The 17,612-nt window shown below is 45.3% G+C and overlaps 1 protein-coding gene across 3 annotated transcripts; it reads left to right on the forward strand.

Annotated features, from left to right (window-relative positions):
- The first annotated feature begins 417 nt into the window (after positions 1 to 417).
- LOC147433010 (uncharacterized) lies at positions 418 to 4,306 on the forward strand. Of its 3 annotated transcripts, none has more exons than XM_086492764.1 (2): positions 418 to 1,585; positions 1,671 to 4,306. In XM_086492764.1, the coding sequence occupies exon 2, from the start codon at positions 1,887 to 1,889 to the stop codon at positions 2,829 to 2,831; it is 945 nt and encodes a 314-aa protein (XP_086348890.1). In that variant the 5' UTR covers positions 418 to 1,585; positions 1,671 to 1,886; the 3' UTR covers positions 2,832 to 4,306. The 3 variants fall into 3 exon arrangements, with proteins under 3 accessions (XP_086348890.1, XP_086348891.1, XP_086348892.1); XM_086492765.1 differs by having other exon boundaries at positions 418 to 1,870; positions 1,956 to 4,305; XM_086492766.1 differs by having other exon boundaries at positions 418 to 1,809; positions 1,956 to 4,305.
- Positions 4,307 to 17,612: the final 13,306 nt, after the last annotated feature.

A 17,612-nucleotide genomic window follows, 5' to 3' on the forward strand; every position in this document is an offset into this window, starting at 1 on the left:
CTCAGATGCATTTTGGAGCAAGTCTCACAGTGATGTGTATGTCAGATGTGACACATAACATGTCAAAAATAGCAGACTAAATTCCTAAGTGGTGGTGTCATGGTGTATCAAAATGGGTGTTAAAGTTGGTTGAGTTCAAAGCTTTTTGCGAGCTTGAAGGTCGTTGTTTGGTGACTCTCCAAGTGGGTGCATATGTTTGAAGGTTGCAAGGATCGTGTAACAGATTTGTGCTTTATCAAGGACAGGACATGGCTTTTGTCTTCTGCAATCGATGATACCATGTAGAGGAGGCTATGATTGTTATGTCAAGGGGTGAATCAAGGCGAAGATCTTGTTTTTTTAAGACGAATCAAAGCCGGTAGTTGATGGCGTGTGCAAGGGGGCCAAGCCCGAAGCTTTTTAAAGCTATTAACAGAAAAAAAAATAGCGGGTAGTAGTGCATGCAGAAGGGGGCGCCATCTGGAAGGCTGACGGGAGGAAGGCGCCACTTGGGCCATGCATGAGGGGCCACCAGTCAAGGTGTGAGGCTTGGAGGGGCGTGATTGGAGAGCATCACAGGGATTGGAGAGCGGCCAGGGCCTGAGGGCAACCGGGATCCAGGAGGGCCGGCTACAGACAAGGGTGGGCTGCAGAGACTCTACAGGAGAAAAAAAGTGTGGGAGTGGGCTGCAGAGTTGCGGCATCGAGGAGGAAGGGGTGGCCGATCGCATGAAGCAGGGGATTGGAAGGCCAGACCAGAGGTGACGAGGCTGCAAGGAGTGGGGGTCTTGCTGCAAAACAAGGAGGTTTTGGGATGGCAGAGGGATTGCTGAGAAAGGCTATGAGTAAGCAAAAAAGAGCACAAGATTGGGAATCCTTGGGAGTTTAAGCAAAGTCAGAGATATCATGGAGATGAGGCCGCCAGAGGGCTTGCATGGGAAAGTGATGCTTGAACCAGGCCGAGAGCTATTAGGAGGGACTCTGTAAAGGCCGAAAGGGTAGCACTATACAAGGCATGGATTGGCACACTGGAGCCCATGAGATCCAGGCAAGGGAGATCATTAGCGTTTTTGGACTATATTGTTCGGAAGAATCTTGCCTTGATATTTGTCCAATCTATTCTCAACTTAGTGTTAATCTTCTCTCTCGCTTTTGTGTCTAGTTGTATGTCAGGCATATGTGTGCTTCCGTTGTGTGTGGAGTGTGTGTTCCCCATAAAGATGTTGGTGTGTTTAAATCTACAAGCTTGAAGGGAAACGGGTCCTTGCCAAAGGATTGGTTGGAGTCTGTGTGTTGTTTGTTATTGGACTGCCTATATGTGATTATATAGTGCTACGAAGTGTAAGGTTAAAATACGTGTGTGCATGCTTTGTGGATGGGTGCACACAACTAGGGTTGGTTGGGTACCGGCACAGGCAACAACCGGTTTGCAGAGTGTGTATCGAGGTGTGTGTTTGCTAGGGGATAGGGGTGCTATGAGATCACTGGGCTATGGAGAGGCATTCACTGAGTGTGCTGGTGGTTTTCCGACTTCCCCCTTTCCATCTTGTGGTGCCCCCACTGAAGATCCACTGATTTCTTCCTAACAAAGTGTTCGTGAATCAAGGTGAAGCAGGAGTTTGGTTTGGTCTTCAAAGGAGATGAAGATGCAGGTGATTGGATAGCCGAATTTGAGCTATTTATGTTGACAGTATTGCAGATTCGAGGTGATGAGGCGAAGCTCTAGATTCTACCTTTGGTGCTGCGAGGTAAAGCAAAAGTTTGGTTTGACGGCTTAGAAGATGTACACAAGCAGACTTGGATCGGATTTCGCGAGCAATTCTTTCAAAGGTATTGAAAAGTGGTGTCGGCTTCGGGAGCAGATGCAAAGCTCAAAGGCTTGCAGCAGGAAGTAAGTGCAAATTTTGATGCTTTTGTTGATAAATTTTAAGCTTATTGGGGGGATTTTGCGGCTGCTACCCATGCAACCAATGCAGGATACTTTAAGATTGAAAAGTTTATATCTTGCTTGCATCCCTATGTTCGTGAGAGTGGAGTATGAAGATCCAAGGACCTTTGATGAAGCTATCCAAGGTGCTCGGGCAAAGAGTCGAAAGATGAAGAAGAAGATGGAGACAGGATTGCTACAGTTGGCAGTCACAGTAGCAAGTGGATCTAAGTCCAAACAAATGAAAGAGCATCAAGAGGTAAAACCCCTTTCTTTTCTTGATATGCATTTGATCAAAGCACGTAAAGAGGATGCCAGGGTAGAAGAGCTAGAAGAAGTGCCAACCAGGGCTCAAAAGGTGCAGAGAGGTATATTTAGAGTGCCACCTAGTTTGCTTCCTCAAGAGGACGAGGTGGTAAAAGATCTTAAAGAAGAGGTGTCAGTTCTAGAGCTAGCAACGAGGAAGGTAGTAATGGTACAAGAATTGGCAAGTTCAAAAGAGGAGTCCGACAGTTCTCATAGCTCCAACAGCAGTTTGGATACAGATGCTATATGGGAGATAATATCATTGCCTTCTAGGTACGAAACTTATGATGTTTTTTATGTGGATGAAGTGATGAACAATGTATGCGAGTTGTCTGCCAGTCATTTGAAGGTAGAGGATAAACATAGTGCATGTGTGGAAATGTCTTGTGTGAATCTGCCAGTCGAGCAACCCTATCAAATGTCGTGTGATGGTGAGTCCCTATTGGAGGAAGAGGTATGGTTTGATTGTGCATCACAATTAATTGAAGAGCAGGTTTTGGAGGATGACTTGCAGAAGCTAGAAGCAGAAGCGGGGTATGTTCTGTTGGTTTGTATATGCAGGGGGTGGGCCAACCTTGCCTTGGTGAGATGTCGAGGTGTACTTGTTTTACCTAAATAATGCTACGGTTGAGCATGAATGCTCAACGAGGGGGTGGGCAATGATCGTGCACCCAGTTTGTGTCGACACAGGGGGAGCCAGCAGCAGCAGGTGCCCGGTATTAAGCAGGATGATGGTATCAAACTTTGGCAGGTCTCAGATGTATTTTGGAGCAAGTCTCACAGTGATGTGCATGTCAGATGTGACACATAACATGTCAAAAATAGCAGATTGAATTCCTAAGTGGTGGTGCCATGGTGTATGCAAAATGGGTGTTAAAGTTGGTCGAGCTCAAAGCTTTTTACCAGCTTGAAGGTCGTTGTTTGGCGACTCTCCAAGTGGGTGCATATATTCGAAGGTCGCAAGGATCGTGTAACAGATTTGTGCTTTATCGAGGATCGACCGGGGACAGGACATGGCTTTTGTCTTCTGCAATCGATGATACCATGTAGAGGAAGCTATGATTGTTATGTCAAGGGGTGAATCAAGGCAAAGATCTTGTTTTTTTAAGACGAATCAAAGCCGGTAGTTGATGGCGTGTGCAAGGGGGCCAAGCTCGAAGCTTTTTAAAGCTATTAACAGAAAAAAAATTAGCGAATTGCAGTCGACGAGCAGTGCATGCAGAAGGGGGCGCCATCTGGAAGGCTGACGGGATGAAGACGCCACTTGGGCCATGCATGAGGGGCCGCCAGTCAAGGTGTGAGGCTTGGGGGGGCGTGATTGGAGAGCATCAAAGGGAAGCGGCCAGGGCCTGAGGGCAACCAGGATCCAGGAGGAGCTGGTACAGGAGGGCCGCTGGAGGGTCGGCTACAGACAAGGGTAGGCTGCAGAGCCGCTACAGGAGAAAAAAAGTGTGGGAGTGGCCGCAGGGTTGCGGCATCGAGGAGGAAGGGGTGGCCGACGGCATGAAGGAGGGGATTGGAAGGCCAGACTAGAGGTGACAGGGCTGCAAGGAGTGGGTGTCTTGCTGCAGAACAAGGAGGTTTTGGGATGACAGGGGGATTGCTGAGAAAGGCAATGAGTAAGCCAAAAAGAGCACAAGATTGGGGATCCTTGGGAGTTTAAGCAAAGTCAGAGATATCATGGAGATGAGGCCGTCAGAGGGCTAGCATGGGAAAGTGATACTTGAACTAGGCCGAGAGCTATTAGGAGGGACTCTGTAGAGGCCGAAAGGGCAGCACTATACAAGGCATGGATTGGCATACTGGAGCACATGAGATCCAGGGAAGGGAGATCATTAGCGTGTTTGGAACATCATGCACTATGTTCTGAAGAATCTTGCCCTGATATTTGTCCAATCTATTCTCAACTTAGTGTTAATCTTCTCTCTCGCTTTTGTGTCTAGTTGTATGTCGGGCATATGTGTGTGGAGTGTGTGTTCCTTATAAAGATGTTGTGCTTCCGTTGTGTGTGGAGAGTGTGTTCCCCATCAATATGTTGGTGTGTTCAAATCTACAAGCTTGAAGGGAAACGGGTGCTTGCCAAAGGATTGGTTGGAGTCTGAGTGTTGTTTGTTATTCGACTACCTATATGTAATTATATAGTGCTACGAAGTGTCAAAGGTTAAAATAAGTGAGTGCATGCTTTGTGGATGGGTGCACACAGCTAGGGTTGGTTGGGTATGGGCACAGGCAACAGTCGGTTTGCAGAGTGTGTATCGAGATGTGTGTTTGCTAGGGGATAGGGGTGCTATGAGATCACTGGGCTATAGAGAGGCATTCACCGAGTGTGTTGGTGGTTTTCCGACTTCCCCCTTTCTAACGTACTAGCTCTACGGAGTACAGGCAGTGGTGACCAAAAATAGTTCAATGGGGAACTTCCACAATAGATTAGTGTGGGTCGATAGCTCAAACAAACCTAATTGTGTGTATCTCTTAAAAAGAAGGCTCTATTGTGCAATAATTCAATGTATTGTGTAATCAACTCAACCCTAGCATCACCATCACCAATTCTAAAAACAAAGGAGAGCAAGGGACTACAATGTTACATCTCTAAATTTGCTCCGAAAACCCATTGCACATGGCTACCTCGTATGCCAATACGCGGCCTCCACATGCAAAATAGGGTAGACCTATAAGACAACCCGCAAGGACTAACTACTCCCCACATGCCAAACCTCCATTAGGAAAAATATGGACTCTCCTTGGGCCTTTTTGATTAGTGAAGGCTTAAGGGAGAACCAATGAGAAGGCTCTTGGGATATCACGTAGAGGGGGAGGAATGGTAGGGGTGCAGCCTAATTGTCTCCCTCTTCAATGCTTGGTTCTTAGAGAGAGGTGGGAGGTAGGCTAGGGGGGGGGGGGGGGGGGGGGGGGGGGGGGGGGGGGGGGTAAATAGGAGGAGAGAGGTGTCATAAAAGAGGGAAGGACCCCAAAAAAAAAAACTCGCATGCTTAAAAACCCTAAAAATTGAAAAAAATTTAAAACTTCCAAAGTTGACCCATTTGCCTCCAAAACTGTCCCAAAACATAAACTAACTTTAAAAAGTCAATTTTTTTCCCCAAAATCCACTTTTCTCTCTCTCCCTCATTACTTTTCTCTCCCACACTCTCCCTCTTCTCCCTCCTCCCATTCCCTCTCTACAGTCAAGGCAGCCATAGCCAAAAGCTTTCCACCACTCTCTTCCTCTCTCTCCATAGCTCCCCCTTATCTCACACCTCCATCAACCCTCTACAGTCCCACACTCCATAGCCCACAGCTCCACTATCCTCTCTACCTCTCACTCATCCCCTCTCTCTCTATCTCCACTGTCAAAGCCACCATAGCCACCATAGGCAGCTCACCTCACCCTCCCCTCAGTACTCAAATCTTTCAAATCCCTTCCTAAGCCCAACATTCCAAGCATGTCCACGCATAGACGGCCCAAACCAGAGATAGAGGAGATTGTGTTGCACAACACAAAAAACTCAGAGGGGGTATGGATCCCACAAGTATTCAAGAAGGGTGCATGGATCTACATGCAACCGTCACTTGCTGAACCTCATCGCGTATGGTGTCGATGCGTATTGGAACGTCATTGGAAGGGCCGGCTATTGGCATTCAAAGAAACAAAGTTCCGAATGGTGGCCATCGTGCAACACGTCTACAGTGCAGCTGAGCTCCACCTCAAGAGAGCTTCAACTCAATTTGCACCTCATTGTAAGTTTTCATGGTTTAGCTATGCCATGCATATGTCATGTTACGTTTATGTGATCATTATGTTTAACTAAGGGCATTTGTAAAGATGTTTTTCCATCCAGCTTAGTTGAGGAGTAGCCGCTTGAGTGCCTCTCAGGTACGTTCATGGTTGTGCATGCTCACATTGGGGAGCTTATGTTTCCTAATGTTTCATCGAAAAAACTTACCGAGCAGCGAATATTCATGTACTCCCACAAGTACGTGGTGCTGAAGTCAAGCCAAAGCTATGGTAGGTTAGAAGCCGTGGAGACACCCTCATTGCAGAGTGCAGAATGGCCAACTCCAGACCATTGGGCTTTGCTTTCTTTCAAGCGCAAGGTGCTGCAAGATTTCCAAGGGTCCCTAAAGTTTGGTAAGGCAACCAGATCAGTGGGTCTCAGTTGGCATTGTCCCATTCATTTGTTTGTGCATACATTCCGCTCTCTGCCGATTGTAGAAACACCAACAATGTTTGTTTGCAAAGAAGTTGGCATAGATGCAATGGACACCATTCTAGGTGTCAATTGGGACTATGTTGACGGTTTGCATGATGGTGACCGTTATAAGTGCAATGTGTCCCCCACACAGCTTTGCCTTCGGTATTTGAAAGCAAGGTGCACCTTGTATGCATGGTTTAGCTATGAGAGGTGGATGCACAAACGTGGCAAATGGATACCCTTGCAGCTGATAGCCAAAGAGATTCAATCCTTTGAAATTCGTGTCCGCATGCCCAATAACGAGGTGGAGGTGGTTGCAGTGAATCCGCATTGGACTCTTGCTAATCTTCGGGAACACTTTGTCATAATGGAATTCGAGGATGTCGGTAATGCAAGTTTTAAACTAGAACAACGCAAGGTCTGCTTTGTGCTTGCTTAACGAACTTTTCTTATTTTTTGTGGGTTTTTGTATTTTGATTGGCCATTTTTGGTTGTATAGATTGGAAGGCGGATGGAGGCCACTATGCTTGTTTACAAAGATTGGGCTACAGACGAAATCATCTTGTCTAAGTGAATTGGCTTAATGTAACTTTAATCGTTTATATATTGGATATTTTATTAAAGATTTTGAAAAGTTTTAAGGTGTTGTAATTGATTTTGTACTTGAGTTTTAAGGTGGTGTAATTTTTTTTAAAAATGCATTTTTTTATTTTTTTCGAGATGGAATATGTCTATATAAGGAGGACCACCTCCTCATTTCACCATTTTCATCCCAGCATTGCAGAGAGACCTAGCATACCCAATCACGCAAAGAGAAGAAATGGATGCTACTAGTGCTTTAGATGCATTCCTTAATGAGGTTGGGCATGCAAATCGCCCTGAGCTTCAAGCATTTTTCACAACCCAACCCGATTTGGAAACCACCTTGACCCTCCACTCTCAATCTCTTGAGCACATTACTTCATACATTTCCACGTGCATGGGGAGATTCATTATTGAGTTACCAAACTGGCCAGGGCAATGGGTCCCTGAAGGCCTTCTCCACCACATCTAACAAGGGGACAGGCCATTTCATCAGTGGCTTGCACGCTTTGCCACCATAGCACAACCCGCCGGACAATATGTGCGGCTTGAAGCTGATGATGTGCGAGCAATGCGTAAGGGAAGGATCAGAAACACTTTTTTCTCTGTTCAGGCCATAATGATCTTAGTGCTACCTCACTTGCAAATCGGCGGGGTAGTGGCTAACATGAAGGACCCCAAGCCCGCGGCCATTGACTGATCCGCAGAGGAGAGGACGCTTGCCTTGACCTACCCTGTAGGGATTCAAGGCCTCTTGGAGGCCTCTCCATTAGTCGGTTCATCCTCCGGACCGCCAGAAATAACCACCACTCGGGATGCCATCCCTGAGGTAGAGATTACCCGCTTCTCCTCCATTGTGGTGGGTGGGGAGGAGTTTGTGTTTATGCACGATCTGGAGAAATCCTTTGAGCTTCGCATGGATGAGTTTTTCACCATCCTCGATGCCCATGGCAAGTTTGATCTTGATACCACCACCTCCCATGACGATGATCTCCTACTGCCCATGGGGAATACTTTGGCGGACACAGTGGCGATCGCACAAGCCGAGGTGGCAGCGGCTGAGCAGGCCAAGGTCTCTGAGGAGGAGTTTGTGGCCGTGCAAGCCATGTGTTTGGCTAAACGCGCAAGAGTGGATTCACCACCACCTGCTGCAACACCTGTTTTGCTTGATCCAAAGGGGAAGTCAAGCGTGGACCTTTACTTGCACCCGGATGCCGATGAGGAGGATCGTAGACAAGAGGTATAGATGCTCACTTACATTTGATTGTTACAAATGATTTTGTTAATGTTATATGATAATTCTGTGCCATATCTCAGAAAACCTATGTTCTGCAGGATGTTCTGGAGGTTGACGCCTGGGCGCAACGGTCAGGGGGGAGGAGGACGCCGTTCGGACCTCAAGCGGCACTTGCTCACTACCTCGGCACACTTCCCACTGGTGTCGTGGTGTTTGTCCATGCCGACTACTCTCCCAATGGTCGCTACAACATTTTTGCTCTCCGTTCACTCTCCAAGGCGTTGTGTTTAACAACACTTGCCCAAACGGCCAACCTTGTAGTGCTTGTAAAGAAAGATTTTGCAATATCCACTTTCGGTGTAAACTTTCGCGGGCACCTTATTGCCCATGTCGGCATGAACCAAGCTGTAGGGGTTAATGACACCCAAGAAATCACAACCACTTTACTTCACAGGGAGCCACCCCAAAAGGCCAAGCACCAGAAAATTGTAATTAGAAAGATCCTAAAGCAAAAGCCGGATATCATGTAAAGCATTGATTTCTTTAATGAAACTACTTTTTGTTGTCTATGACTCTCTTTCTTGCAAGGTTTTGAATTTCTTATATGTTGGGCTTCCATTGTGTATGAGAAGCACCATAATTTCTCCTATGACTACTAAAGGGTCTGGCAGGCATTAAAATTTAAAAATGCATACTTTGTTATATCTAGGCTTCCAAAGTTATGTATGTGCCTAGTAAAGGGCTTGGAAGTCCCTAAAATATGTTGCCACAAGGGCGCGCATTGGGGCTTTCCATCAGCTGATGAACTGTGCAAATGCGTGCCCTTGTGGCAGATGAAATTGGACACATCTAAGAGCATACCCAGGTACAAAACAGAGTGACAAGACATTCATACCCAGTTGCAAAAGAGAAAGACATGGATACCCAGATAACCTTAAGCCCATCTTGCCCCAGATACCTAAAGTTGTATCAACAAACCACAAGAGTAAAATGTGGCAATATCTAAGCCCTTTTTGGAGTATAGGAGCATACCCAATTACAAAACAGAGTGACCCAGATACCTAAAGTTGTATTAACAAACCACAAGAGTAAACTTTGTGGCAATATCTAAGCCCTTTTTGGAGTATAGAACTGACATGGACTAAGGGGGGATGATTGCCAGCCGTATCTATGCTAATTGAAGCATTGAAGCAAACAAAACATACTTATTGCTTGTCAAAATTTTCTCGAAACCACTGGAAAGTGTCTGGAAAGCACTAGGAAAGGCTGCCACAAGGGCGCGCATTATGTCCATCCATAGGCCTCTGGAAGCCCCAAATGCGCGCCCTTGTGGCAGCCAATTTGGGGGCATTCCAAGCCATTTTCAACAATTTGTAGATGTTTTTGCCATGCAATAGTGAGTCACATAGCATAGATACATCAGGAAGTGCATGTCCCACTTAGCCAAGGTGGTAAACGTAGGCAATTTTTCACAATAACAAGCTAATGGCTACATACATACAATAGAAGGTAGACAAAACTTGAACCACTGCTACATTGCATGGTACAAAATTAAAACAATACAATGCGCAGTGGGGTATACAATAAAAGACGCTTATATTCAAATTCTTCCCAATACAATGCACAGAGTGGGATATACAACCAAAAGACGCTTGTATTCAAATTCTTCCCAATCTTGGAGTTCCGTAAATACAAAAAGGTTGATGCCTAATTACAAGCTACTCCTCATGGCACAAACGGCGAGAAAGCTGCATATCCTTGGGCATAATGGTTACACGCTTTGCATGGATGGCACAGAGGTTAGAATCCTCGAATATGCCAGTTAAATATTGCGCTACTGCCTCTTGGACTGCCTCTATGACCACGGCGCCCATTCGAAACTGAGTGTTGTACAATTGCAAAACCTCCCTGCATAGCCTTGCAAAAGTGGCCCTCCGAATCAAGAGCTTGGTGCTCTTTTGATAGTGTCGAATCTCCGTAAAAGCCCGGCTGCGCTTTCGTACCTTCTGAGGTCGACGTGGAGGTGCATTTCTGGCACGAGTCGGGGCAGCTTGCTTCCTCTTCTTGTAGACAATGCTCTTTCTCTTTTTTTTCTGCACAGGCACTTCCAACACCTCATAATCTGATTCCACCCACTCTCCATCTGATTCGTGCTCTTCACTATTGACCGGATGTGATGGTGTAGGTCCACTCCCTTTAGGAAGTGTCTTACCCCCAATAGACATGTGAGCCTGATAAGTTTGTATTTGGACCCCAACCCATGGGGCATCTTCATCCGTTTGCGTCTCTTCAGAGCCTTCTGATGGTTGCTTTTGGTTGTTTGTTTCTTTGCCCTGGTCACTCTCATCCTCCCTGTTGCCATCAGAATCATTGGAGTCCGATGAATAGACAACAAGGTGATGCTTCCGTCTCTCTTTTGCTGCTGTAGAGGACCGGCCATGCTGATTTGAAGCTCCAGCTTCTTCTGTGTGGACTTCACCTTGAGCTTGTGAAGTTCCAGCTTCTGTTGGTGTATCTTTGAGTCGTTGGCCATCCGGCCCCTCTGGATATGCAATCCTAGCCGTTTGTTTTGTTTTTGCCATGGTAGCACCTAGTAGGGAAAATGACAAAATGAGCCCCTTCAACCTTTAAATAGGTTTTTTTGAGATTTGGGCCCTTTCACACTATGCGGCCAATTGAGTGAAACTTAAATAAAGCAATTGAATTTAACAACTAAACCCAGATCATACGACCGGTTGACGCGACGCCCAAACGCTGCCTTTTCGATATTTAGTTGCATGCTAAGCTTCATGGCCCAGGGACGCTCGCGAGCGTTTCCACTTCTCGGATGTTGCAGTACGGGAAGCGTTGCGTAACTGCTTTGCTAACATCGATTCTCTTGCTTTCTCAATAGTACGAGTTCTCCCAAAGGTGTGCCTAAAAAACCAGTTAAACATCTCTTGGAGGTAGTTGGAGTGTGAACTACCACCACCATGCCGAGTATTCTTGAAGTAGACTCCTTTTGCTCGATAGTGGGACTTCTCCATGCCTTGTGTACTCCATATATCAAGCGAACCATAGCGGTCCATGAAGTATGCACCATGCGCATAGAGAATGTGCTAAAACAACCAAAAAGGAGATAAGCAAATAGAAAAGTTGCATTTTCAAACATTGCATATGTATTAAGTCCGTTAAAACAAACCATGTAGTGTGTAATCTTTCTTTCAGACCATCCGTCCTTAGCGGCCTTTGTGAATTCATAAAGCACCTTCTTGAACTCCTCTCGCTGCTCAATGGTGGTGCTTGAAAGATTCATCAATTGCACAACCTTTTGAAAGGATGACCATACTAGCTTGCGTTGGTTAGCAACCTCCACATTGGGATCTTTGTCCGTCGTGCATGAACACAAATCTTTCCACAACTCCCACCGCTTCTCACTTCCTAGATCGACACTTGCCTTGGATACCTGCATTGGAGACTTTGACATCTTCTTGAAAAATCGACGTGCCTTGGCTCCATTCATGGAAACCTTTTGTGCCACCTCATATGTCTTCTCCCTACAAGTCTCTGCTACAATGTTCACCCTTGATCGGTGACATCCAATCTCATTAAGGAGCGTCTCCACCCCCTGCAAGGAGTCTTTTGACCGTTGAAGGGGCTTCATTGTGAAAGCATAATCAATGTGATACTTTAGGATCCTATCAAATATTCGCATAAACGCATGCAATGTACAAAAGTGAACATTGTTGAGGGAGAACGGAATTATGGGGTTCCACCCAGGATCTTTGCTATCCCTATTGGGCACCTATAGCATATCACATGAAAGAACCGAAGTTTTCCACTCCCTATTTATATGGTCATCATTATCTTCGTCCTGACCTTCCACTTGAGTTGCTCGACTTGTCTTGTGCCCTTTCGTACAAAATGGACAGGGAAGTAAAGAATTTACACCTTGTTTGCATCCAAGCATGCAATTTATGGTCTTTAGATCACCACCTAAATGCCATTCAACATCAAACTCCCCACGTCCTGGAACCATGAGCTTCTCACCGTTTATTTGAGCTTTAATGACCTCTGTGACCCATGGGATTCTACTGAAAATCCATGCAAGGACTTCATGTGTCTCTTTCGGAACTTCAATTGCACCAAGCCACCATATATCCTTCTCTGATTGCACACTAAAAGAGGGCGTTGTCGCTTCACTCGAACTGCAAGATTGCTTGGCATAAGCTAGGGCTTCATTCATAAGCGTGATGCTCATTCTCTCCAACTTTCTCCCTTTAACAATTACACACTCATCCAACTTCAGCACGAACACAATCTTGCCTTCAAGAATTGTCAACAACATAAAGCCTCAGAATGCTTGTTATGACACATCATAGAGCATGTAGGCAACTCTAAACTAACCTGCATCACTCAAATGGTAGAAAACAGCCATGGACTGCTGCAATCGTATCAAGTCCACAAAGATATTGTTGAATTTGGTGTAAACAAACCCTTCGGTCCACAACACACTGTTAGAAACAGCATCACTTCCCTTCCCGTGGCCCTTCCTTCCTTGTGATTTTCTACGGAGCGGCTGAAGAGGCATCGTGTCTTCAATATACAAGTAGTCCCCTAATCGGTGAACAACATCTTCATTTGACACCTTCTTGGCAATTTGCACTCTGTGAGGAAGTGGGAATAGGTTTTCCGTGACTCCTCGACTTCTTAATGCATCTTTTAACACTTGATGTATTGCTTGATAGCCCTTGGTACTAACCCCAACAGCATCATAAATATCCTGAACATCTAGATTAGTGACAATGTTAGAAAAATCACTAAGAACTCTCTTAGTGATTGCGTCTTTCAAGTTTTTTGCCTCTGGAGCATCAAGCATCCCAATAAAATCCTCTTTGTTGAAACAAGAACGAAGTAAAGTAGCCCTAGCTTCCGCATTCTCGCCGCCGCACGTTTCTTGGACGAAGTTCCTATTGCCCAAAACAACAATGATGAGCCGTATTAGACTTAAACAACATGAGGGACAGAACATGTTACCTCATAGCTGTCACCCTTCGTTTTCTTGCACCTCCATGTGGTGCAAGAGTCTGAATTTCGGACAACTCTCGTTTCCTCACCCTACCTCCCATGGCAGTACTCTTCATGTGTGAAAGAGTATCCTCAAGCTTTTTAATTACATTTTCCTTGGTTGTGATGGCGCTCTTTGCCTCCTCAAGCGCTCTAGTAGCTGTTTGCATCTGATCTTGAAGATTGTGGAAACTCCCATTGAGCAACTGCCAATGACGCAAGTAGATCTCGGACCGCGCAATCTCATGTTTGTTGAGTCTCTTGCAGTAGCCCAACAAACCTTGCTCTCCATTTCCAACATATTGCAACAGTGATGGAATATTTGTAAAAGACGGATGAACATTGAGAGAAGGATCCTTTGGATACAAGGATCCGTCTATCCAGAGATCCACATTCTTCTCCCCTTGAGCGCGACGTTCGTTGGCTGAAGGTAATGTGCCCAAGCATGTTTTCTTTGTTGGAACATACTCTTGACGTAGGCGTAGGAAAAGCCCTGGAGACCTACCGCGTGAAGAGCTTGGTGGAATATTGGTCACGTCGTCAAGAGGCATTGTAGGATGGAGAGATGGAGCTTGAAGGATGGAGAGATAGAGCTTGTAGGATGGAGAGATGGAGCTTGAAGGATGGAGAGATGGGTGTGTAGGTGCAGCAGCAGGTGCAGGTGCAAGGGGGATGGGTGTAGGAGAGGAGCTTAGATTAGGAGGGAAAGTTTTCAATTTTGGGGGAAATTTCCTAAAAGTTTCGAGGGAGTCAAAAAATGTTGAATTTTGAGTAATTTAACTTAAAAATATTTTTTTTATTATGTGTATATGTTGGGGGTACTTTTTAGGGGGGAATAGAGTTTTTTTAAAAGTTTTGAAAAAAGTCATTTTTTTTACCTCTTTGACCCACGGATTTGCTTTAGGTGGCATGGGAGAGTTAAGAGGCCACTTACAAGTTGGCCAAAAAGTTAGAGAGAGAAGACCCCCTACCCCCCTACTTTTCAAATGGTTTACCCCCCCCTTCCCTACTTTTTAAATGGTTACCCCCCCCCCCCGTCCTTCCCCCTACCTTTTTAGGGGTCAAAGGTGGAGGAGACCCTACCAAAATAGCTCCATTCAAAGCCTTTGTCCCCCTTAATCTTGGCAGGCTTCCTTTAAATTAGGGATTCTTACAAGGCCCGTGGAGAGCCCATTTTTTTCCTAATGCGCAGATCCTTCCATGAAGCTCTTCTCTTTGATATGTAACGTATATCCTACATTGGGAACCCTATCTTTGCATGTCTGTAAGCTTAATATCATTAGCCCTTTTCCAAGTCCCAAAGTCCATTTACATCTTGACACCAATACACCAGCTTGGAAGACCATATCATGTCTGCCCCACTGTCAAATCCGCCTCAACTTAATAGGTTTCAGTAGAATACAAAGCTAATATTTCTTTAAATGGCTTGAGTTTTTTATTTAGACAGTATAGTGTAGAGTCAAAACAACAAAATAAGGTGCCCCAGCACAATATCCATAGCCTACTGTTTGATTGATTCTAATGTAGTGATTGCATTGAAGCTTATGAACTGAGAACTCATCACTATAATAAACCCTAAGATGACATAGAACATAAAGCTACATCTACTTCTCTTTCACTTAAATCTCTCGTTAAATCTATCTCCTGTCTAGTAGAGTAATTCTATTGTATGTTACCATATACATGTGGTAGTGATGTGTGTGAACACACTAGGACCGCCGGGGCATTTTTTCCCTCTTTAGGAGGTTTTTTCCCCCGTGCATTGTATATAGTCCCATCACTCTAGGGCTATCTATCTTTCCATTGCACACTAAGTAACACATTCTCTATTGTGTGCCTTGAGCTTCCTTCGTCTTCTCCAAGCTGTGTGTGTTTCTCTGCAACCCTAATTCCAACAATTGGTATCAGAGCAGGTCACGTCCTCCCGGGCTTAGTCGCTAGCTGCTCCAGCATACGCCTGCTCACTTTCTCCGATTTCAGTGAGCTTTGGCGAGCGTTCGCAGGTCGACAAATTAATATTTTGGGATAGCTCAATGAGCTATGTCTGCTCAGAATTTTGATTTGGGCTCATTTCGGCCTCCGTTTCCACTACAGACAGTACTGCACAGGCTATTTCGTCATTTTGTGCAGATTTTCTGTCAATGTCGTTTTCTGCATAACAGGTGCCTTATAGTCTTCTACGGTTTGTGCTATATAGCACAAGTTGTTCCCGCTCCATTTCTCCTATTTTCGGGCAGTTTTCACATCAGGTGCAGCATTTACCATGGCTGACAACAACAACACAGATGTGTTCAAGATGTTTGCTGCTGAGGACAGGTTGGATGGGGACAACTACCCTATGTGGGCTTATATGATGCAACATGTTCTTGTGTCAAAAGGTGTCTAGAACATTGTGCAGGGCATTGATGTACGTCCTGGTTCTGAAGATGTAGGCGATGTTGAGGATGTTGCAGGTCTTGCTGCAAGGATTGCAGCTGTTAGAGTTGTTTTGCCTACGGTAGAACAAGCTCGTTGGGATGTTAAGGATGCGCAGGCTCATGCATTGATTGCGTTGTCTGGGAAGCGCACCATTATTCCTCACATCCGTTCAGCAAAATCTGCAAAACAGGCTTGGGATATTCTAGCAGGTCTTTATGCAAGCCGCAATGAGGCTAAAATTGCTTTGCTGCGTAAAGAGCTAGAGTCGAAGATTATGCATGAGGAAGATGATATGGACACTTTCCTTGCTAGTGTCAAGGATATCAATGAGCAACTCATTTCTGCAGGTGAAGTCATTTCTGACAGTTCCCTTGTGCAGACTGTTCTTGATGCCTTACCAGATTCCTACCAGACTTTTGCTAGTACTTGGAGACTGATGACCCAAGGAAATCCTGAAGTTGTCAAGTTTGATGCATTATGCACATTGCTGTTGCAAGAGTCACTTTCTAGAAAAAACAGGACTAGGCAGCGTGCAGTTGAGTAGGCTTTTATTGCTTCTCAAAGAAAGGGTGGTAACAGTAATGCAGCCACTTCTTATGGTTCTGCTGCGAGTGGCAAAAATTCTGTTCCTAATGCTTCTGCTGGCAGCACTTCGTCTGGCAATTCTGGTGATAAGGGCAAAAAGAAGATGCGTTGCCATTATTGTAAAGCCAATGATCACTTGATCAAGTCGTGTCCTAAGTTGAAGGCCAAAGAGGCTAAGAAGAAAGAGGGTGGTTCCACTGCAAATGCTGGTTCCACTACAAATGCAGCCATTGTTGAGTCTTCTGTGAAAGGAGATTGTGATGCTGATGTTGATGCAGAATGGGCTTTTAGCGCAGAGTGCACTTACAATCATGCTGTCCATGATGCATGCTTGTCAGTTGCTGCAGATTCACATGTGTGGTATTTCGACAGTGGTACTACAAAGCACATTACCTCACATCGTGAATTGTTTACCTCTCTCGAGTCTGTCCCTCATGGGAATTCAGTCACTTGTGCCAACAACGCCTCTTATCCAGTTCAGGGAGTTGGAAAGATTGTGCTCACTGCTGCTAATGGCAGTTCCTTCACACTTGTTGATGCACTTTATGTACTTGGGATCAAGAAGAATCTCTTGTCTGTATCCGCACTTGCTAGACTTGGACTTGTAGTCAAATTTGTGGATGACAGATGTACAGTTCATGACCTCAGTTTTGGTGATGAAATTGTTGCATCTGGGCTTTTGTGCCGTGGGCTGTATAAGCTCACTTTGTATGACAAGTGTGGACAAAATTTTGCAAATGCTGTTGCAGATTCAAGGGCTATTTCAGATGCAAAACTTTGGCATGCACGTTTTGGTCATCTGAATTTTGCCAGTTTGCTGCGTTTGCAGAAATCTGATATGGTTGCTTCTTTGTCGCCTCTTGAAGCACCTATCAAACATGTTTGTGAAGGCTGTATTCTAGGTAAAATGCAGCGTTCTAAGTTTCCAAAGGATGGTTCAGTTAGGGCCACATGCAGGTTGCAGCTTGTGCATAGTGATGTTTGTGGGCCCATGCAAACTCCGTCCTTGGGCAATTACCTGTACTTCGTGACTTTCATTGATGATTACTCCAGGCATGCATGGGTATTTCTGCTTAAAGCGAAGTCCGAAGTTTTTATGTGCTTCAAACAATTTTTGGCTATGGCTGAAAATGTCTCAAAATGTACTATGGGCACCCTCCGTTCCGATCGAGGGGGGGAGTATATGTCTCATGAATTTAATGCATTTCTGGCTAGTCGTGGGATAAAACACCAATGTAAAGTGCCTTATACACCTCAGCAAAATGGTGTTGCTGAGAGAAAAAACAGGTCACTAACGGAAATGGCACGATGTATGGTCAAAAGTCAGGCTTTGCCGCATTCT

The sequence above is a fragment of the Adiantum capillus-veneris genome, chromosome 20 (genome assembly GCF_014529385.1).
Source record: "Adiantum capillus-veneris isolate H3 chromosome 20, ASM1452938v2, whole genome shotgun sequence".
NCBI lineage: Eukaryota > Viridiplantae > Streptophyta > Polypodiopsida > Polypodiales > Pteridaceae > Adiantum > Adiantum capillus-veneris.

What these genes read in the sequence shown, in the direction of transcription:
- LOC147433010 (XM_086492764.1), top strand. Translation starts at nt 1,887, where the DNA reads ATGCTTTTGTTGATAAATTTTAAGCTTATTGGGGGGATTTTGCGGCTG.